General features: G+C 47.1%; 1 protein-coding gene across 2 annotated transcripts in view; it reads right to left on the bottom strand.

Annotated features, from left to right (window-relative positions):
- The window catches only part of PEX7 (peroxisomal biogenesis factor 7), a 697,365-nt gene that overhangs the window by 534,790 nt on the left and 138,298 nt on the right, over positions 1-24,277 (bottom strand). For both annotated transcript variants that reach the window (XM_063917410.1, XM_063917409.1), the window contains exons 4-5: positions 22,047-22,124; positions 12,814-12,922 (exon numbers count right to left, since the gene is read on the bottom strand). In XM_063917410.1, coding sequence (XP_063773480.1) covers positions 12,814-12,922; positions 22,047-22,124 — 187 coding nt within the window. The remainder of the gene's footprint in view (positions 1-12,813; positions 12,923-22,046; positions 22,125-24,277) is intronic.

Below are 24,277 nucleotides of genomic sequence, written 5' to 3'. Positions count from 1 at the left end.
AGAGTGCGGATGACTCTGCAGCACCGATTGACCAAACAAGAGGTCCTCAACAGCCAGGGTATCAAACTTGTAAAACTTTGTAAAGGTGTTTGAACCTGACCAAGCAGTTACTCGGCAGAGTTGTAATGCCGAGATCACCTGGGCAGCCGCCCAGGATGAGCCCACCTTTCTGATAGAATGGGCCTTCACCAATTTTGGCAACGGCAAACCTGTCGTAGAATGAGCCTGCTGAATCGTATTACAGATCCAGCGTGCAATAGTCTGCTTGGAAGCAGGAGCCCCAATCTTGTTGGGAGCCCTCTGTTTTCCCAATCTGAGCCGTTCTGGCGACATAGATTTTCAAAGCTCTGACCACATCGAGAGACTTCAATCCCGCCCAGGCGTCAGTAGCCACTGGCACCACAACAGGCTGGTTTACGTGAAACGATGAAAACCACTTTTGGCAGAAATTGCTGATGAGTTCTCAACTCCGCTCTATCTGCATGGAAGATTAAATAGGGGCTTTTGTGAGACAAAGCCACCAATTCAGACACCCGCCTTGCGGATGCCAAGGCCAACAGCATGACCACTTTCCAAGTAAGGAATTTCAACTCAACCTTACGGAAAGGTTCGAACCAATGAGAATTGCAGGAACTGCAACACCACATTAAGATCTCATGGTGCCACCGGGGGCACAAAGGGAGGTTGGATGTGCAGCACGCCCTTCACGAAGGTCTGAACTTCTGGAAGGGAGGCCAATTCTTTCTGAAAGAAAATAGATAAGGCTGAAATTTTTACTTAATGGAGCCTAACTTTAGGCCCGCATCCACACCTGCTTGCAAAAAATGGAGCAAACGCTCCAGCTGAAATTCTTCCGTAGGAGCCTTCTTGGAATCACAACAAGACACATACTTCCTCAAATACGGTGGTAAAGCTTCGGCGTTACTTCTTTCCTAGCCTGAAGCAGTGTGGGAATGACTTCACTGGGAATACCCTTTCGGGCTAGGATATGGCGTTCAACCGTCATGCCGTCAAACGCAGCCGCGGTAAGTCTTGATACACGCACTGTCCTTGCTGTAACAGGTCCTCTCGTAGAGGAAGAGGCCAGGGATCTTCTATGAGTAATTTTTGAAGATCTGGACACCAAGCCCTCCTTGGCTAGACCGGAACAATGAGAATCGCCTGAACCTTTGTTCTTCTTATGACCTTTATCACCTTCGGAAAGAGTGGAAGTGGAGGAAACACATAGACCGAAGGAAACACCCACGGTGTCACAAGGGCGTCCACCGCTATTGCTTGAGCGTCCCTCGACCTGGAACAATATCCCTGAAGGTTCTTGTTGAGGCGAGACGCCATCATGTCTATTTGAGGAATTCCCCAAAGACTTGTCACTTCTGCCTCTTGATGAAGACCCCACTCTCCTGGATGGAGATCGTGTCTGCTGAGGAAGTCTGTTTCTCAGTTGTCTACACCCGGAATGAAGACAGCTAACCGAACGGTTACATGCCTTTCCGCCCAGCGGAAAACCTTTGTAGCTTCTGCCATTGCCGCTTTGCTCTTCGATCCGCCCTAGAGGTTTACGTACGCCACTGCTGTTAAGTTGTCTGACTGAATTAAGACGGGCAGATCACGAAGAAGATGTGCCGTTGTAAATAGCTCTTAATTCCGGAATGCTTATTGCAGACAAGCTTCCCGGCTTGACCATTTTCCCTGGAAAGACTGCTCCCCAGCCCTGGAGACTTGTATCCATGGACACCAGGATCTAATCCTGGATCCCGAACCTTCGGCCCTCTAGGAGGTAAGAACTGTGAAGTCACCACATGAATGATATCCTGGTGCTGGAAAATAGGATTATTTCCGGTGCATTTGCAGGTGAGACCAGGACGACATGTCCAACTGGTCCCGCTAAAACCACTCTGGCATTTAACCTGCTCAAAGAATGGCCTCGTAGGCCGCAACCATCTTCTTCATCAATGGAACGTATTGATGGGTTTACAATGTTGCAAATCTGATCCTACTCTGGATCCTCAGATCTCTTTCCACTGGAAAAAACAAACTCTCAACAGTTCTGTATCTAACCTTAATCCCAACTCCGACATCCGCGTTGTTGGGATCAACAGTGATTCTGGCAAGTTCAGGAGCCAACCACTGTGTTGAAGAACTGTCAGAGAGAAACAGCGACTTGCACCCCTTATTTCTTGACCTCGCTGTAGTCAGGAGAGCGTCCCAGTACAGAATAATAATGGCTTTTACTATCGAAGGAAAACCATCCTACTGCCATCACTCCGGTGAACTGGCAATGACAAACCTGAATAGCAAACCCAGGTAAGCCTAACGCGGAAGAAACCGCACTTAAAAACTCTTTCTCCTTTAATAGATTGGAGATCCCTGCCCTGAGAGATTCCATCTTGTAGTTCAACTTCTTAAGTAGAAATCTTTTGAATTGTTCTGACCGAGCTGTCCGGGCTCAGAAGCACGAAAAAGCTTGAATAACAGCTTTTTTTTTTGCTTTTTTTTTTTTGGTGACAGGGACAGCAGGCTAATGTCCTGATCCTGACCCAACTCTTGTATGGCGTTGCATACTACCTCCCCGTGCAGAGGAGAATCGGTAAGATCTATTTGAAAAATAAGTGAGGGGAATTATCTGGACACTCCAGTATGTTTCCCTTGGGACTCTATTGTTAACTCACTGGTCCATGTCAATTCCAGGACTGACTGAAGAATATTAGACGTGGTCCCACCGTGGGGGCTCCCGCAAGATAGACCCAGCGACATGCGGTGGATGTGGCAGAAACAGAGGATGATTTCTGCTTCTACGAACTTGAAAAGGCTGCGGACCTTTTACCTTTTCCCCTTCCTCTACCTGCAAAGAAGGGGAAAAACCGTATCCATCCGGTCGAAATGACTGCATCCTACAAAAATGCGTCACCAACCGTTGTGAGGGAACATAGCTCAAGAAGGTAGACTTACCAGTGGCATCTGCCGAGATCAACATAACAAAGCCATCCCCCAACCAGGTTTCACCTTCATAGGGAAGATACTCCAGTACTTCTCGAAGTCACCCTCAGCATTCCATTGGTGAATCCACAACGCCCTCCTAGCCGAGACCGCCATGGAATTGGTCCGCAAACCCAAGAGTCCCATACCTCTTGTAGTCACACGGCAGCATGCTGCAATGTTTTAGATATGACCCAACTTAAGGAGTATCCCATCTCTCCCCAGGGTAATTATATAGGATGACAAGGTAACCGACCATTTCTGAATACAAGCACTCACCCATGCGCATGTAATGCAAATATAATCAAAGCATATGATTAGAAAATATCACTTAGCTTCCTGTATACGATCCTTTGAGACAGGGCCCCGTGCAGACCAGGGGTTGACTCTCACTTTATTCTATCCACGGCGGGAAAAGAATAAACCCTCGTACACCTTGTGAGGATTCGAAACCATCTTGTCACGGCTGACCTAGACTTTTTCAACAGAGCGATCAGCACATGAGAAGTAATAACTTTACTTCAGCATTCATTATAAATTTTAATAGGAATATATACATTTAAATACACATATGCACACATATTTATATATATATTTCATATATATATATATATTTTTATTTTTTTTGTCAGGAACAGCAGGGTCACTAGTGAAGTTAATACGTTCTTAATGTGTATGAAACATGTACTGAATGCCGATGTTGAGGATCTAATCAGGAAACATCATGGTTGACATAAGAAATAGTATTCGTGTCGATATCAGGGATTAGTAACTGGGCAAAATAAAATTTTTGCGACCCCGAGGGGTCTGAGAGAAATATATTATTAATATTACGCCCTCCACAAAATTACTACGTCTGTGTTCGAGCCACAGATCCATGCAATCGTACCATACATATATATATATATATATATATATATATATACACATACATACATACATACATACATACATACATACAGGTATAGATTTCTGAAATGCATCACATTATCATGTCCATTTTTTTACCCAGTCAGATTAGTTAGTGCCGACAGGGTCACCCACACACGCAGGGCCAGCGTTTTTGAGGAGAAAATGGCGCTGGATAGAGCTGGAGAGCTGAGCCACGCCCCCTTAATGGCGCGCTTCAGCCCCACTATTTTCTAGATATTTATACTGGCGGGGGTCTGTATTAAGTGCCCAGGCACTTAATTCTCTCTCTTGCCAGTCTAACTCTGAGGTATACATGCTGCCCAGGGCGCCCCCCCCCCTGCGCCCTGCACCCTTGTAGTGCCGCTTGTGTGTGGGAGCAATGGCGCGCAGCGCGGCCGCTGCGCGGTACCTCAGAGCCACAAAGTCTTCTGCCGTCACTGAAGTCTTCTGTTCTTCATTTACTCACCCGGCTTCTTTCTTCTGGTCCTGCATGGGGGGTGACGGCGCGGCTCCGGGAACGAGCAGCTAGGCGCACCAAGTGATCGGACCCTCTGGAGCTAATGGTGTCCAGTAGCCTAAGAAGCAGAGCCTTTGAACTCAAAGAAGTATGTCTGCTTCTCTCCTGTCAGTCCCACGATGCAGGGAGCCTGTTGCCAGCAGTGCTCCCTGAAAATAATAAACCTAACATAAAGTCTTTTCCAAGAAACTCAGTAGAGCTCCTCAGTGTGTGACCAGTCTCTCTGGGCACAAAATCTAACTGGAGTCTGGAGGAGGGGCAGAGGGAGGAGCCAGTTCACACCCCTATTAAAGTTTTAAAGTGCCCATGTATCCTGCGGATCCCGTCTATACCCCATGGTTCTTGAAGCATCCCCAGCATCCTCTAGGACGTATGAGAAAAAAATCTCTCTCAAAGGGAGGTACGAAGAAGGTGACAAGGGGTGGTGGAAATCGCAATCCCACACATACACCAGAAAACTGTGCTTCCTGCCACCAAAGAACGGAGTCAGAGCAAAGTAAAGGAAAAAAAAAGAAGAAATAAGACATACAGATGTGTCCTCATACATCTTTACTGCAGTCACACCACACAGCTCCTCTAAGCACGCCAGCTCACGTGGGAATCTTCTAGCGTCAGGTGTCTTGTTTGCTTCTTTTTTGCCAAAATGCTTATACGCAACACAATGTGACTGTGCTGATTAAGTTGATATATGACACTTGTATATCTGTGTGCGACTGATTCTCTGAATATGGAAAGTGTTACAATGTGGCAGCTTTTTTTCCAATACAAGTTCTGTACTGCTCCGTATATAGTCTCAGTTACACACAACATACAAGTGTCATATATCAAATTAATCAGCACAGTCTCCTTGTGCGTCCTAGCATTGCAAATAATACGCATTTTCGCCATAAAAAAAGCCACCTGACGTTAGCAGAGTTGCACGGCATCTGTCAGCTCTCTGACAGCAGGCATTTTACTCAGCATGGCGTATTGAAGCTGGATGTATGAGGACACATCTGTATAAGGATAAATAGAATGGTGAGCTAGGAATGGCTATCAGTGGGTTAACAATCAGTGTCTACCATTGATGATTGTATTCACCAATGGATAGGCTTGCTCTATGATATTCTGAGTCAATCAGAACCAGGGTGCAGGGCTTCACCGATGCGTCGGGGCGTGGAGACAGGCTTTGTGTCCCAACATTAAGATGAAATAAATACATTTAAAAAACCATTGTAGGGCTCTGTACCGATTCTCTGTACTGATTCTCCACCATCGACAGCAAAACTATCTGACATCGCCTGTCAACCATCGATGTTTTACAATTTATTGTACTTTGGAGAACTTAGCAGGCACACCCAATTTTTTTCATGAAAAACACGGTAAATATCTACTTTTAAGGAAAATTGCTACAACATACATCTTACGTACAACATACATATTAGATTGAGTACATACTATGCCAATGTATCTGCCGATATAAAGGCCGACTTGGTAAGCATACACACTTACCAATCGGCAGGTCCGTGTGTTTGTCCTGACGTCATCTGTGATATTAGTCCATGCAGCCGGTGTACAGGTGGTGAGCGAGGTCACCCATACATACAGCCAGATATGGTGACATATCTGAAAACTATATCGGCATCGGCTGTAGTGAGATTATAGCCTTACCTTCCATCTATATATATGTTCTATGCATTTATAGTTACAGCTTCAACTACTTCCCCTTGCTCTCGCTGATATTATAACCCTATTTCACACGTCACCCTCTGATGTTAAAACACTACTACCCTTTACCTTTATGTGAAATTTGAGAGTACAGTCCTATTTTCCTACCCTTATGAGGCCACAGCACTGCTTTCATCCCCTTTTATTGTAGGTTTTATCTACCTCTCTATTTGAGGTTATAGCACTCTTTTCCTCTATCTGAGGTTACATCACTATTAAACTCTGCTTCTGTGCTACATATCTGACTGTTTCTCCCTTTGCCAGAAAGCACAACACTATAATACTTTTCCTCTATCTCCTATGATCAAGCTACATCTTTATTTGTCTTGAAACACCCAGAGCTGACTTTTATACCTTTAAATGGACTCTTCAAAAAAACAAAAACATAAGACTACCACCTGGTGGACAACAGAAGTCATGCACACAGTGAGTAATAAACAGCACAGACAGTAGGTTCCCTTAATGTTATTAGTTTGTGAAACAGGAATGAATGAGCTACACTTCACTAAAAGAGCCAAAAAATAAGATTTTACTCACCGGTAAATCTATTTCTCGTAGCCCGTAGTGGATGCTGGGACTCCGTAAGGACCATGGGGAATAGCGGCTCCGCAGGAGACTGGGCACAACTAAAGAAAGCTTTAGGACTGCCTGGTGTGCACTGGCTCCTCCCACTATGACCCTCCTCCAGACCTCAGTTAGGATACTGTGCCTGGAAGAGCTGACACAATAAGGAAGGATTTTGAATCCCGGGTAAGACTCATACCAGCCACACCAATCACACCGTATAATTCGTGATACTATACCCAGTTAACAGTATGAAATATAACTGAGCCTCTCAACAGATGGCTCAACAATAACCCTTTAGTTAAGCAATAACTATAAACAAGTATTGCAGACAATCCGCACTTGGGATGGGCGCCCAGCATCCACTACGGACTACGAGAAATAGATTTACCGGTAAAATCTTATTTTCTCTGACGTCCTAAGTGGATGCTGGGACTCCGTAAGGACCATGGGGATTATACCAAAGCTCCCAAACGGGCGGGAGAGTGCGGATGACTCTGCAGCACCGAATGAGCAACCTCTAGGTCCTCCTCAGCCAGGGTATCAAACTTGTAGACTCTTGCAAAAAAGTTTGAACCCGACCAAGTAACAGCTCGGCCAAGTTGTAAAGCCGAGACCCCTCGGGCAGCCGCCCAAGAAGAGCCCACTTTCCTCGTGGAATGGGCTTTTACAGATTTAGGGTGCGGCAGTCCAACCTCAGCATGTGCAAGTTGAATCGTGCTACAGATCCAGCGAGCAATAGTCTGCTTAGAAGCAGGAGCACCCAGCTTGTTGGGTGCATACAGGATACATAGCGAGTCAGTTTTCCTGACTCCAGCCGTCCTGGAAACATATACTTTTCAGGGCCCTGACTACGTCCAGTAACTTGGAATCCTCCAAGTCCCAAGTAGCCGCAGGCACCACAACAGGTTGGTTCACATGAAAAACTGATACCACCTTAGGAAGGAATTGGGAACGAGTCCTCAATTTCGCCTTATCCATATAAAATACAGATAAGGGCTTTTGTATGACAAAGCCGCCAATTCTGAAACACGCCTGGCCGACGCCAAGGCCCACAGCATGACCACTTTCCACGTGAGGCATTGTAGCTCCACGGATTTAAGTGGCCCAACCCAATGCGACTTCAGGAAATCCAACACCACGTTGAGATCCCACGGTGCCACTTGAGGCACAAACGGGGGCTGACTATGCAGTACTCCCTTAACCAAAGTCTGAACTTCAGGCAGTGAAGCCAGTTCTATTTTGGAAGAAAATCGATAGAGCCGAAATCTGGACCTTAATGGAACCCAATTTTAGGGCCATAGTCACCTCTGACTGTAGGAAGTGCAGAAATCGACCTAGCTGAAATTTCTCCTTTGGGGCCTTCCTGGCCTCACAGCACGCAACATATTTCCGCCATATGCGGTGATAATGGTTTGCGTTCACTTCTGTCCTAGCTTTAAATAGCGTAGGGATAACTTCCTCCGGAAAGCCCTTTTCCTTCAGGATCCGGCGTTCAACCACCAGGCCGTCAAACGCAGCCGCGGTACGTCTTTGAACAGACAGGCCCCCTGCTGCAGCAGGTCCTGTCTGAGCGGCAGAGGACATGGGTCCTCTGAGATCATTTCTTGGAGTTCTGGTTACCAAGCTTTTCTTGGTCAACCCGGAACAATGAGTATAGTTCTTACTCCTCTCCTTCTTATTATTCTCATTACCCTGGGTAAGAGAGGCAGAGAAGGGAACACCTACACCGACTGGTACACCCACGGTGTTACCAGAGCGTCCACAGCTATCGCCTGAGGGTCCCTTGACCTGGCGCAATATCTTTGTAGCTGTTTGTTGAGGCGGGACGCCATTATGTCCACCTGTGGCCTTTCCCAACGGTGTACAATCATTTGGAAGACTTCTGGATGAAGTCCCCACTCTCCCGGGTGGAGGTCGTGTCTTCTGAGAAAGTCTGCTTCTCAGTTGTCCACTCCGGGAATGAACACTGCTGACAGTGCTAACACATGATTTTCCGCCCATCGGAGAATCCTTGTGGCTTCTGCCATCGCCATCCTGCTTCTTGTACCGCCCTGTCGGTTTACATGAGCGACCGCCGTGATGTTGTTTGACTGGATCAGCACCGGCCGGTGTTGAAGCAGGGGTCTAGCCTGACTTAGGGCATTGTAAATGGCCCTTAGTTCCAGAATATTTATGTGTAGGGAAGTCTCCTGACTTTTCCATAGCCTTGGAAGTTTCTCCCCTGTGTGACTGCCCCCCAGCCTCGAAGGCTGGCATCCGTGGTCACCAGGACCCAGTCCTGTATGCCGAATCTGCGGCCCCCTAGAAGATGAGCACTCTGCAGCCACCACAACAGCGACACCCTGGCCCTTGGAGACAGGGTTATCTGCCGATGCATCTGAAGATGCGACCCGGACCACTTGTCCCACAGATCCCACTGGAAGATCCTTGCATGGGACCTGGCGAATGGAATTTCTTCGTAAGAAGCTACCATCTTTCCCAGGGCTCGCGTGCATTGATGCACCGACACCTGTATTTGTATTAGGAGGACTCTGTCTAGAGACGACAACTCCTTGGACTTCTCCTCCGGGAGAAACCCTTTTTATCCTGTTCTGTGTCCAGAACCATACCCAGGAACAGTAGACGCGTCGTAGGAACCAGCTGCGACTTTGGAATAGTCAGAAACCAGCCGTGCTGTTGTAGCACTTCCCGAGATAGTGCTACTCCGACGAACAACTGCTCCCTGGACCTCGCCTTTATAAGGAGATCGTCCAAGTACGGGATAATTATTTCGGCCATTACCTTGGTAAATACCTCGGTGCCGGGGATAGACCAACGGCAACGTCTGGAAATGGTAATGACAATCCTGTACCACAATTTTGAGGTACTCCTGGTGAAGAGGGTAAATAGGGACATGCAGGTAAGCATCCTTGATGTCCAGTGATACCAAGAAATTCTCCAGGCTTGCAATAATCGCCCTGAGCGATTCCATTTTGAACTTGAACCTTCGTATATAAGTGTTCAAGGATTTCAATTTTAGAATGGGTCTCACCGAACCGTCTGGTTTCGGCACCACAACATTTTGGAATAGTTACCCCGGCCTTGTTGAAGGAGGGGTGCCTTGATTTCACCTGCTGGAAGTACAGCTTGTGAATTGCCGCCAGTACTACCTCCCTTTCTCCGAGGGCAGCAGGCAAAGCTGATGTGAGGTAACGGCGAGGGGGAGTCGCCTCGAACTCCAGCCTGTATCCCTGTGATACTACTTGCAGAACCTAGGGATCCACCTGTGGGCAAGCCCACTGGTCCCTGAAGTTCCCGAGACGCGCCCCCACCGCACCTGTCTCCACCTGTGGAGCCCCAGCGTCATGCGGTGGACTCAGAGGAAGCGGGGGAAGATTTTTGATCCTGGGAACTGGCTGTCTGGTACAGCTTTTTCCTTCTTCCTTTGCCTCTGTGCAGAAAGGAAGCGCCTTTGACCCGCTTGCCTTTCTGAAGCCGAAAGGACTGTACCTGAAAATACGGTGCTTTCTTAGGCTGTGAGGAAACCTGAGGTAAAAAAATTTCTTCCCAGCTGTTGCTGTGGATACGAGGTCCCAGAGACCATCCCCAAACAATTCCTCACCCTTATAAGGCAGAATCTCTATGTGCCTTTTAAAGGCAGCATCACCTGTCCACTGCCGGGTTTCTAATACCCTCCTGGCAGAATGGACATTGCATTAATTCTGGATGCCAGCCGGCAAATATCCCTCTGTGCATCCTTCATATATAAGACGACGTCTTTAATATGCTCTATGTTAGCAAAATATTATCCCTGCCTAGGGTATTAATATTATCTGACAGGGTATCAGACCACGCTGCAGCAGCACTATTTATGCTGAGGCAATTGCATGTCTCAGTATATAACCTGAGTGTGTATATACAGACTTCAGGATAGCCTTCAGACTTCAGGATAGCCTCCTGCTTTTTATCAGCAGGCTCCTTCAAGGTGGCCGTATCCTAAGACGGCAGTGCCACCTTTTTTGACAAACGTGTGAGCGCCTTATCCACCCTAGGGGATATCTCCCAACGTGACCTATCCTCTGGCGGGAAAGGGTATGCCATCAGTAACTTTTTAGAAATTACCAGTTTCTTATCGGGGGAACCCACGCTTCTTTACACACTTCATTCATTCATCTGATGGGGGAACAAAACACTGGCTGCTTTTTCTCCCCAAAAATAAAACCCCTTTTATGTGGTACTTGGGTTCATGTCAGAAATGTGTAACACATTTTTCATTGCAGAGATCATGTAACGGATGTTCCTAGTGGATTGTGTATATATCTCAACCTCGTCGACACTGGAGTCAGACTCCGTGTCGACATCTGTGTCTGCCATCTGAGGTAACGGGCGTTTTTTGAGCCCCTGATGGCCTTTGAGACGCCTGGGCAGGCGCGGGCTGAGAAGCCGGCTGTCCCACAGCTGTTACGTCATCCAGCCTTTTATGTAAGGAGTTGACATTGTCGGTTAATACCTTCCACCTATCCATCCACTCTGGTGTCGGCCCCACAGGGGGCGACATCCCATTTATCGGCCTCTGCTCCGCCTCCACGTAACCTTCCTCATCCAACATGTCGACACAGCTGTACCGACACACCGCACACACACACAGGGAATGCTCTGACTGAGGACAGGACCCCACAAAGTCCTTTGGGGAGACAGAGAGAGAGTATGCCAGCACACACCAGAGCGCTATATAATGCAGGGATTAACACTATAACTGAGTGATTTTTCCCCCAATAGCTGCTTGTATACATATATTGCGCCTAAATTTAGTGCCCCCCCTCTCTTTTTAACCCTTTGAGCCTGAAAACTACAGGGGAGTGCCTGGGGAGCTGTCTTCCAGCTCAGGGCCGGGCAGGAAAGGGGCGTGGCCTAATACAGGGGGCGTGGTGAGTCACGCCCCCTGTACATTGAAAGCGCCGCTTGAATGCTGAGCGGTGCGCGATGACGTCATCGCGCACCGCACAGCAAAAGGTCCTCTCCACGAAGAGAAACTAGACGCTATGCGTCTAGTTCCCTTCGTGGAGAGGACCTTTGCTGTGCGGTGCGCGATGACGTCATCGCGCACCGCTCAGCAGTTACTCTCCACGAAGGGAAACTAGACGCATAGCGTCTAGTTCCCTTCACAGGAGGCGCCGAGGACGGGGACGGCAGCGGGCAGCGGAGGCGGACGGGGGACACAGCGGGCAGCAGTGGCGGATCTTGCCACGGTGCGGCGCCCTCCGGAGGGCGCCAGCGCCCTCCGGAAGGCGGCGCCCCGGGCAAAAGTCCTGCTTGCCCGTGGCAAGAACCGCCACTGTTCCAGCTGCACTGTGAAGAAAAAATGGCGCCAGTGTGCTGAGGGAGATAGCCCCGCCCCTTTTTCGGCTAACTTTTCTCCCGCTTTTTTATGGATTCTGGCAGGGGTAATTTATCACATATATAGCCCTGGGACTATATATTGTGATGATTTGCCAGCCAAGGTGTCTTATATTGCCCTCAGGGCGCCCCCTCCCCCAGCGCCCTGCACCCATCAGTGACCGGAGTGTGAGGTGTGCATGAGGAGCAATGGCGCACAGCTGCAGTGCTGTGCGCTACCTTGTTGAAGACAGAAGTCTTCTGCCGCCGATTTTCCGGAACACTTCTTGCTTCTGGCTCTGTAAGGGGGCCGGCGGCGCGGCTCCGGGAACGAACACCAAGGTCGGGTCCTGCGGTCGATCCCTCTGGAGCTAATGATGTCCAGTAGCCTAAGAAGCCCAAACTACCACCTGTTAGGTAGGTTCGCTTCTTCTCCCCTTAGTCCCTTGCTGCAGTGAGTCTGTTGCCAGCAGATCTCACTGTAAAATAAAAAACCTAAATATACTTTCTTTCTAGGAGCTCAGGAGAGCCCCTAGTGTGCATCCAGCTCAGCCGGGCACAAGATTCTAACTGAGGTCTGGAGGAGGGTCATAGTGGGAGGAGCCAGTGCACACCAGGTAGTCCTAAAGCTTTCTTTAGTTGTGCCCAGTCTCCTGCGGAGCCGCTATTCCCCATGGTCCTTACGGAGTCCCAGCATCCACTTAGGACGTCAGAGAAAAACCCCTCAAAAACACATATTTAATATAATATTAATATAATCCAAAACTATAATCTGTTACCTGAGACAGAGGCAAAGCAGCCTGGTATATGAGGTGACCAGACAGTGTTGTAAATAATGTTTTCATGACCTATAAAGGTGCACAGTGATTTTCCAATGGAAGGATCCCACTAAAAGAAAAACAACAAGATTATAGGTTTTTCAGGTTTTCTGGCACAATGTCCCCGTGAACAAAAGGCTCACTAAGAGGTCTATTTATCACCATCCGCATTTGATTATGTGGATGACAGGTGATAAACTGGACCAAACACACACTGCGATAATTGATTACCTTGCATGGATGTATCAACTATCGCATGCAGGGACAGAGTACCACAAACCCACCACGGATTTTATACTTACCAGTCCAGGAGCCGGTGTCCGCTGTTTCAGGAGGCTGCCGGGCACCAGGTCCTTCTTCTGTACTGTGACCCCCGGTGCTGTAAATGACGCTGCAAAGCGGTAGCGTCACTTTACTGCACTGGGAGTCACAGCGCAGCATATGGGGGACCTGGCGCCCAGCAGCCTCCTGAAGCAGTGGACACCGGCTCTCTGGACTGGTAAGTATGTCTTGTTTTGTTTTTTACACTGTGATCAGCTTGTGTATCCATCGGACAAACATAGCTGATCACTGGAGCCCAGTCTCCGCACAGATTTCTCTGCCAGCGGGCAGAGAAAGCTGGGCAAAGGGTGTACATCGCAGTGCTGCCCTGTGATCTCACCAGCCTGAGCTGGCAAGATTCTCACATGGCACACTGCGGTATTTTTTCACTTTTTTTTTTTTTAGTAAATTCGGCCAAATCGCATTTCCCATTATAAGTATGGGGAATGCGATCTGGGTTACTAAAAAATTACAATGAAAGGGTTTGGAGCAGTTTTTCTTGAAAACTGCTCCAAATGCCCTTTAATACATTCAGGTGATACTAAAATAATGTGAAAAGGGTGTGAAAACACCCCTTTTCATATTATTTTAGTAAAAATAATGTTAATAAATAATCCCCCTTAGGCTACATGCACAATGCTGACTAAATAATGATCAGAATACACCTGTTCTGGATTTAAAATGAATAATACTGTAGTAAAAGTAGAAGAGATTCTTCATGAGTGTCCAGGGAAAAGGTCTTTAATGCAAAGGAATTACATGCCCTACAGCAGCCTTGAAAGGTTATAAATTCCACTTCTGTGTGTTATCAAGGTGAGAAATGATACATTCAAGCTTAGGTAAACTAAATTTGTGTGCACCAGAGATACTTGAATCTCAAGGGCAAGTACAAATCATGTTATTAATGTATTAATGCGCCTGTTAAGACTTAAGATGCATACACACAGTGCAATATGCACTTAACTTTCCTTATGATTTTGACTATATGGTCAAAATCGTAAGGAAAGATAGTGCATATTGCGCTTTGTGTAAACAGCTTGCGATGCTGATGTGCGGTCCCGCGGGACCAGCATCGCAAGGAAAAATAGACGGTGCAAGCAACCCAACATTGACTATATCGGGGGGGCTGGACTCCGGCCCCGTCGAATAATCAATGTCTGTCATACGAAGCATCGCACTATATTTACATATGCTTGCATGGTGGAGCCAACATAAACAAACTGGTTCTGGTATATCCTTTGGGAAAATAATTGTACATGAAATCCCCAAGGCAGCTGTAAGGGAAGGAAGATATCCTGGCAGAAGAGCCCTGACTAGCTTCACAAGCACAAATTTGTGACCGCAATGTCATGATCATAGCATCATGCAAAAAAGGGTATGCACACAGGAGCCTATTACCCTGGGATTGTCTGAGTCTCACGCAGCTGCAGATGATAATGTCAATGAGAACTATTCAATGTCATTAGCGTCAGTGTTTTACCTTGCATTTCACCCTGTGAACTGTGTGATTCCTGACTACTTGGCCTGTGCAATCAATTCAGTTAAGGCCAGTACACACGTCCAGAGATGTGTGCTGAGCGATCTATCAGTGACCACACAGCACAGCGCGTTGTGTGCTGAGCAATGGGGGGGAGCTCATTTCACCCAGCGGGTTCATGCAGAACAACCTAGCACCGGCGATAGCACTAGAACAACCTAGCACCGGCGATAGCACTATCGCTGTGGGGCATACACACGAGAGATCCGTGCTTAAAATCTAAGCAACCTAGTCTGACTGCTTGGATTTTAAGAACGGATCTCTCCGAGTGTAGCCCTCTTTACTGTTCTAACCTGGATTCAATGACTACACTCTCCTCAGTACATATAGTATGTGTATGAGAAAAGTGTATGGGAAGCTACCTGCATATCCATTCTCTGACAGATACATGACAGCAGTTACAGTACATAAAAAGATAAAAATAAGATTTTACTTACTGGTAAATCTATTTCTCGTAGTCCGTAGTGGATGCTGGGGACTCCTTAAGGACCATGGGGAATAGACGGGCTCCGCAGGAGACATGGGCACTTTAAGAAAGAATTTAGATTCTGGTGTGCTCTGGCTCCTCCCTCTATGTCCCTCCTCCAGACCTCAGTTAGAGAAACTGTGCCCGGAAGAGCTGACAGTACAAGGAAAGGATTTTGGGAATCCAGGGTAAGACTCATACCAGCCACACCAATCACACCGTATAACTTGTGATAACTTTACCCAGTTAACAGTATGAACAATCACAGAGCATCAGATAAACTCTGATGCAACTATAACATAACCCTTATTTAAGCAATAACTATATACAAGCATTGCAGAAGAAGTCTGTACTTGGGACGGGCGCCCAGCATCCACTACGGACTACGAGAAATAGATTTACCGTAAGTAAAATCTTATTTTCTCTAACGTCCTAGTGGATGCTGGGGACTCCGTAAGGACCATGGGGATTATACCAAAGCTCCCAAACGGGCGGGAGAGTGCGGATGACTCTGCAGCACCGAATGAGCAAACACAAGGTCCTCCTTAGCCAGGGTATCAAACTTGTAGAACTTTGCAAAGGTATTTGAACCTGACCAAGTAGCCGCTCGGCAAAACTGTAATGCCGATACCCCTCGGGCAGCCGCCCAAGAAGAGCCCACCTTCCTTGTGGAATGGGCCTTAACTGATTTAGGCAGCGGCAACCCAGCCGCAGAATGAGCCTGCTGAAACATGTTACAGATCCAGCGAGCAATAGTTTGCTTTGAAGCAGGCGCCCCAAGCTTGTTGGAAGCATACAGAATAAACAAAGACTCTGTTTTCCTGACCTTAGCCGTTCTGGCTACATAAACCTTCAAAGCCACGACTACATCCAGTGACTCGGAATCCTCCAAGTCAGTAGTAGCCCCAGGCACCACAATAGGTTGGTTTATATGAAAGGATGAAACCACTTTCGGCAGAAATTGTGGGCGGGTCCGCAATTCTGCTCTATCCGCATGGAAACCCAGATAAGGGCTTTTATGTGACCAAGCCGCCAATTCTGACACACGCCTAGCCGAAGCCAAGGCTAATAGCATGACCACCTTTCACGTGAGATATTTTACTTCCACCGTTTTCAGTGGTTCAAACCAGTGTGATTTCAGGAAACTCAACACCACGTTAAGATCCCAAGGTGCCACTGGAGGCACAAAAGGGGGCTGAATATGCAGCACTCCCTTTACAAACGTCTGAACTTCAGGCAGAGAAGCCAGTTCTTTTTGAAAGAAAATGGATAAGGCCGAAATCTGAACCTTAATGGAACCCAATTTTAAGGCCCAAAGTCACTCCCGACTGTAGGAAGTGAAGGAAACGGCCCAGCTGGAATTCCTCCGTAGGGGCATGCCTGGCCTCACACCAAACCACATATTTTCGCCATATACGGTGATAATGTTGAGCCATCACATCCTTCCTAGCCTCCATCAGCATAGGAATGACCTCATCCGGAATGCCTTTTTCTGCTAGGATCCGGCGTTCAACCGCCATGCCATCAAACGCAGCCGCGGTAAGTCTTGGAACAGACAGGGCCCTTGTTGCACAAGTCCTGTCCTAGAGGCAGAGGCCACGGGTCCTCTGTGAGCATTTCTTGCAGATCTGGATACCAAGTCCTTCTTGGCCAATCCGGAACAATGAGTATTGTTCTCACTCCTCTTTTCCTTATGATTCTCAGCACCTTGGGTATGAGAGGAAGAGGAGGAAATACATAGACCGACTGGAACACCCACGGTGTCACCAGTGCGTCCACAGCTATCGCCTGAGGGTCTCTTGACCTGGCGCAATATCTCTGCAGCTTTTTGTTGAGGCGGGATGCCATCATGTCCACCTGTGGCAGTTCCCACCGACTTGCAATCTGCGCGAAGACTTCTTGATGAAGTCCCCACTCTCCCGGGTGGAGGTCGTGCCTGCTGAGGAAGTCTGCTTCCCAGTTGTCCACTCCCGGAATGAACACTGCTGACAGTGTGCTTACGTGATTCTCCGCCCAGCAAAGAATTCTGGTGGCTTCTACCATCGCCACCCTGCTCCTTGTGCCGCCTTGGCGGTCTACATGAGCCACTGCGGTGATGTTGTCTGACTGAATCAGAACCGGTTGGTCGCGAAGCAGGGACTCCGCTTGATGTAGGGCGTTGTATATGGCCCTTAGTTCCAGGATGTTGATGTGAAGGCAAGTCTCCTGACTTGACCACAGCCCTTGGAAATTTCTTCCCTGTGTGACTGCCCCCCACCCTCGGAGGCTTGCATCCGTGGTCACCAGGACCCAGTCCTGAATGCCGAATCTGCGACCTTCGAGAAGGTGAGCACTCTGCAGCCACCACAGGAGAGACACCCTGGCCCTGGGGGATAGGGTGATTAACCGATGCATCTGAAGATGTGATCCGAACCACTTGTCCAGTAAGTCCCATTGGAAGGTCCTCGCATGGAACCTGCCGAAGGGAATGGCCTCGTATGATGTCACCATCCTTCCCAGGACTCGAGTGCAGTGATGCACTGACACCTGTTTTGGTTTTAATAGATTCCTGACCAGTGTCATGAGCTCCTGAGCTCTCTCTATCGGGAGATAAACCCTTTTCTGGTCTGTGTCTAGGATCATGCCTAGGAGAGGCAGATGAGCTGTAGGAACCAACTGCGACTTTGGAATATATAGAATCCAGCCGTGTTGCCGTTACACTTCCAGAGAAAATGATACGCTGTTCAGCAACTGCTCTCTTGATCTCGCTTTTATGAGGAGATCGTCCAAGTACGTGATAATAGTGACACCTTGCTTCCACAGGAGCACCATCATTTCCGCCATTACCTTGGTGAATATTCTCGGGGCCGTGGAGAGACCAAACGGCAACGTCTGAAATTGGTAATGACAATCCCGTACCGCAATTCTGAGGTACGCCTGATGAGGTGGATAAATGGGGACTTGAAGGTATGCATCCTTTATGTCCAGAGTCACCATAAAATCTCCCCCTTTCAGGCTTGCAATGACCGCTCTTAGCGATTCCATCTTGAACTTGAACCTTTTCAGGTATATGTTCAGGGATTTTAAATTCAATATGGGTCTGACCGAACCGTCTGGTTTCGGGACTACAACATGGTCGAATAATAACCCCCTCCTTGTTGAAGGAGGGGAACCTTGACCACCACCTGTTGAAGATACAATTTGTGAATTGCAGTTAACACTGTTTCCCTCTCGTGGGGGGAAGCCGGCAGGGCCGTCGGTGAGGGGGCATCTCCTCAAAGTCCAGCTTATATCCCTGAGACACAATATCTATTGCCCAGGGATCTAACAGGGAGTGAACCCACTTGTGGCTGAACTTACGAAGGTGTGCCCCCACCGGGCCTAGCTCCGCCTGTGGAGCCCCAGCGACATGTGGTGGATTTTGTAGAGGCCAGGGAGGACTTCTGTTCCTGGGAACTAGCTGTTTTGTGCAGCTTCTTTCCTCTGCCCCCGCCTCTGGCAAGAAAGGACGCACCTCGGACTTTCTTGTTTCTTTGTTCGAAAGGCTGCATTTGATAATGTTGTGCTTTCCTAGGCTGTGCAGGAATATAAGGCAAAATATCAGAATTATTAGCTATAGCTGTGGAGACCAGGTCCGAGAACCCTTCTCCACATAATCCTCAGCCTTCCATATGCCTCTTAAGTCGGCATCATCTGTCCATTGCATATTCTACAGGACACGTCAAGCAGAAATCGACATAGCTTTGACTCTAGGACCCAGTAGACTCATGTCTCTTTGGGCATGTTTTATATATATATATCTCTTAAGACAGCATCTTTAATATATATATCTCTATATATACATAAATGTCAGTGGAAGAAACCGCACTCATTTCCTTGTAAAAGTCAGGTGCTGCAATCTCATATTGCAAACATAAAACCTCCTGTGTAAAGCACACTGTTGAAAGCAGCCTATCCACATAGAGACCAGCACACCAATTAGATGCAAAAATATTTTAGTGAAGAAATTCAAACAGTTCATCAATAAAATTCAAAATAGCAGCAGTTGGTGAAAAATATTGTAGATAAATACATGATAGCAGCTTCAAACCAAGGAACTTATCTGGTCAGCTCATGGATGCATTGTCCTGTAGCGATAAGCCCGACAGCTGTTTCGGTGTATAACCACCTTCCTCAAGGGCTCCACAACAATAAGCCACATAGTTGCTGCTTAAATAGCCAATATTGATGACGGGCACCTTGGCTATTTATCTACAATATTTTTCACCAACTGCTGCTATTTTGAATTTTATTGATGAACTGTTTGAATTTCTTCACTAAAATATTTTTGCATCTAATTGGTGTGCTGGTCTCTATGTGGATAGGCTGCTTTCAACAGTGTGCTTTACACAGGAGGTTCTATATATACATATATATATATATATATATATATATATATATATATACATACTAGGGTCTCAATCTCTGCTGATAAGGTACCTGTCCACGCTGCCACAGCGCTATAAACCCATGCCGACACAATCGCCGGTCTGAGTAGTGTACCAGAATGTGCACGCTATCTGCAGGATCCCTGAGAATAGCTGTTACGTCAGGGCTACCTTTTGGGCAAACGTGACACCCTAGGGGAAGATTCCCATCGTATCCTGGCCCTAGTGGGGAAAGGATACTCCCTGAGAATTTTTTGTGGGAAACTGCAGTCTCTTGTCTGGAGATTCCCGCTCTTTTTCATCATGAGAGGAGGGAAATTTACCTCAGCTTTCTTCCCCTTAAACATGTGTACTCTTGTGTCAGGGACAGATGAGTCATCAGTGATATGCAAATCATCTTTTATTACAATAATCATATATTGAATACTTTTCTGCCATTTTGGCTGTAACTTTGCATTATCGTAGTCGACACTGGAGTCAGACTCCGTGTCGATATCAGTGTCTATTATTTTGGATAGTGATCATTGAGAGACTCTGAAGGTCTCTGCGACATAGGGACCGACATGGGTAGATTCCCTGTCTGTTCTCTAATCTTTTGTGCAATAAATTCACCTTAGCACTTAATTACACATATCCAAACAGGTGTCGGCGTGGTCGACGGAGACACCCTCTCACACACATATTTGCTCCATCTCCTCCTTAGGGGAGCCTTTTACCTCAGAGATGTCGACACACACGTACCGACACACCACACACTCAGGGAATGCTCATCTGAAGACAATTCCCCCATAAGGCCCTTTGGAGAGACAGAGAGAGAGTATGCCAGCACACACCCCAGCGCTATTAACCCAGGAATAACACAGTAACTTAATGTTAACCCAGTAGCTGCTGTTTATATTGATTTTTGCGCCTAATTATGTGCCCCCCCTCTCTTTTTACCCTCTTCTACCGTGTAACTGCAGGGGAGAGGCTGGGGAGCTTCCTCTCAGCGGAGCTGTGGAGAAAAAATGGCGCTGGTGAGTGCTGAGGAAGAAGCCCCGCCCCCTCGACGGCGGGCTTCTGTCCCGCTTTCATGTACAATTTTTGGCGGGGGCTCATACATATATACAGTGCCCAACTGTATATATGCAAACTTTTGCCAAACAGGTCTCTAATTGCTGCCCAGGGCGCCCCCCCCTGCGCCCTGCACCCTTACAGTGACCGGAGTATGTGGGTGTAGTGTGGGAGCAATGGTGCACAGCTGCAGTGTTGTGCGCTACCTCAGTGAAGACTGGAGTCTTCTGCCGCCGATTTCGAAGTCTTCTTGCTTCTTTCACCCGGCTTCTGTCTTCCGGCTCTGCGAGGGGGACGGCGGCGCGGCTCCGGGATCGGACGACGAGGGTGAGATCCTGTGTACGATCCCTCTGGAGCTAATGGTGTCCAGTAGCCTAAGAAGCAGGACCTATCTGCAGAGAGTAGGGCTGCTTCTCTCCCCTCAGTCCCACGATGCAGGGAGTCTGTTGCCAGCAGAGCTCCCTGAAAATAAAAAAACCTAACAAAATACTTTCTTATAGCAAGCTCAGGAGAGCTCACTAAACAGCACCCAGCTCGTCCGGGCACAGATTCAAACTGAGGTCTGGAGGAGGGACATAGAGGGAGGAGCCAGAGCACACCAGAATCTAAATTCTTTCTTAAAGTGCCCATGTCTCCTGCGGAGCCCGTCTATTCCCCATGGTCCTTACGGAGTCCCCAGCATCCACTAGGACGTTAGAGAAATATAGTTTATTTCTTAGGAACCACAAGGTGTATGCAGTGCCGTACAAGAGTTAATGTAAAAACCAAATGGTGTACCATTGCAGGTGAGATGCAGGGGAAGGCACAACAGCTGTCAACAGTGGCGGCTCCAGAGGTCGGGCTGCAGCACAATCCAAAATTCAAATAGGGAAGCCACACCAACTGCCTCTCCAAACGCTGCCAAACATCATCGGCCAGGACTCCCTGGTAGTTGGTGTGGCTCCCCTATTTGAATTTTGGATTGTGCTGCAGTCTCACCTCTGGAGCCGCCACTGGCTGTCAACGATACGAGCAGTGTAAAAGTCACTGAAGGGGAGAAGGAGAAGCACTAGTGGTAAGGATAATGCAAGCGAAGGGGGCACTGCCCAAGAGCTTACTTCTAAGGCAGTAATTCAATATTTCAGAAATACAGATCAATTAAGCAAATGCAGATCATGGCAAATTGTTTTTGCATGTTTTACTTTTAGAAATTGCCCAAATGTTAAAATGTATGACGGCTGTAAAGCAGCTTAAAAACAAGACACAACTGCAAGTAAACTTGGGAATGTAGTTAAATATAAATCATATGGGTCAAGAAGTAAGAAGTATGCTTATTACATTATCTGAGGACAAAGACGATAGCACAAAGCACAGTTAGAACAAACAGAAATGTGTCTGCAGACCGAGCACAGTGTTATCACCTTTCACTTACTAGTTTAGCAGTACGATCCCAAGATCCAGACACCAGCAGTTGTTCTCCTCTTGTCGGACTCCAGTCTACACTGTACACCTGAGACAGAAATAAATGTGAGTGAAATATTACCAGTGAACAGACTAAGGGACAAATGGGCCCATTTGTCACTGAATATTTGTGGCTTAATCCTTCATAACTCCCACTTTGGGGGGTAAACCGCAAATATTTAGAATCCTCTAAATGTATCACAAAGGGACCGCAGCAGGTATCTCCAATACTTGCTATGATCCCCCCATTCCCACCAGCAGCCACAACCACCATAGGTTTCTACGGGGGATGTGACTGACGATTCACCAACTTCCGTAAAAAGCCTGTTGTATCCCATTGTAACCGGTTTGCAGCCGTATCACAAGCGGCTGGGATCCCGGCGGTTAGCATTCTAACACCGGGATCCCAGCCGCAGAATGCCGGTGAGCGCAGCAAAGCCCCTTGCTCGCCACAGGTTCTAATCCCACTCTATGGGTGTCATGGGCACCCACGAGTGGGAATAGTCTCTGGTAGTCAGCATGTCGACTGTCGGGATTTTCAGGGTTCGGGATGTAGTGGTTGGTATTGTGACTACACCCTAATTAGCAAGCAAAGGGTTCCCCCAGAACCCTCCCCGGCAATGGCTGCAATGCATGCCGGTGACGTGCAGTCAGGTGAAGCTGAGCCTCTCCTGTCATATCCCAGTGTACTCGGGTTCATAATATTTCTGTAAATCTGGCTCTGGTAAAAGCCAGTGCCTCTCAAGCCATTTATCTCACCGCTCATCATAGGCACAACGCCGCCCATGTGCAGAAGCCCCAGCACCACACTGTCCCCACAGGTATGCAATAATACATCTCGCCATCGGAATCGCCCATAATGGAGAAGAAAAAACTACATGTTTTGGCTTACTTGCAAAGCCATGGCATATTTTATCCATTAAACTATTTTTTAGTTGGCAATAAAATATAGCGAAAATAAAATGATACTTTCTAAAGAATAATAACATAACACTAAAATGTACTTTTCTTAAGAAGACTGTATTCATTGTTATGTTACTCTTGAGTAATAATAACACAAAACCAGATGACCAAGAAATGAGAAGCGAAAGACCATAGAAAAAGAAGGTCCCTTGACTAACAGTGCCCATACATAAGCATCAATTGGGCAAGTCCCTGTTCTGCCTATGCCAGAGTTTGAGATCGGCAATATCCACCACGATAGGCAATCTCAGTCCACCAATTACGGCACACAAAATGATCGGAATAGGCAAGTCAGGAATTTTTAACATGTAGTATTTTGCAGATTCCGTGATAAACCGGATTTCCGATCAGCGGATCAGAATTGGGGAATCACTTCATAGATGTATGGGTCTCATATCTCAGGTCTGCATATTGAAGAACGATGAAACCGGGTGTGGTATGTAAGGTCGACAGTAAGTAGGTCGACAGGGATGCTAGGTCGACATGCCCTAGGTTGACAGGTCAAAAGGTCGACATGAGTTTTTTATTTTTTTGGGTGTTGTGTTCTCCATACAGTGACCGGGAACCCCAATTAGTGCACCGTCTCGCTTCGCTCGCCATGCTTCGGCCAAGTTGCCTTGCTGCGCTCGGAACAGGTTACCGTTCCCAATTGTAGTCCACATGGATCGTAAAGTACGAAACAGTTCAAACAAAGAAAAATAATGTGAAAAAGTCATGTCGACCTAGAAACCCTGTTGACCTACTTAATGTCGACCAATAGTGGTCGACCAAAACATTATCGACCTACTTACTGTCGACCTAAAGACCGGATCCTATGAAACCTATGGGACACCTGAATACTTGAGATACTAGTGAGGTTCTGCACTCCATTTACAAGACAACAAATTAAAAAATATTAGCCAAGAAATAAAGAGATACTAGTGAGGTTTTGCACTCCATTTACAAGACAACAAATTAAAAAATATTAGCCAAGAAATAAAGAGATACTAGTGAGGTTCTGCACTCCATTTACAAGACAACAAATTAAAAAATATTAGCCAAGAAATAAAGTACTAATTTTTATTTAATCCATAACGATTCAGATCATAAAAAAAAGAAATTACTAAGATAAATGCTAGGTCTAACTTTAGCCTATTCTTGTTTTAACCTCTCGCAAATGAACTGGCTTCCAAACGTCCATACAACATGATTCTTGTGAGGAAGTTTAAGAGAAAGAGGAGTTAATAGAAAAACACCTAA

Source organism: Pseudophryne corroboree, chromosome 4 (assembly GCF_028390025.1).
Source record: "Pseudophryne corroboree isolate aPseCor3 chromosome 4, aPseCor3.hap2, whole genome shotgun sequence".
Classification (NCBI taxonomy): Eukaryota; Metazoa; Chordata; class Amphibia; order Anura; family Myobatrachidae; genus Pseudophryne; species Pseudophryne corroboree.
This window is presented reverse-complemented; position numbering and strand designations above follow the sequence as displayed.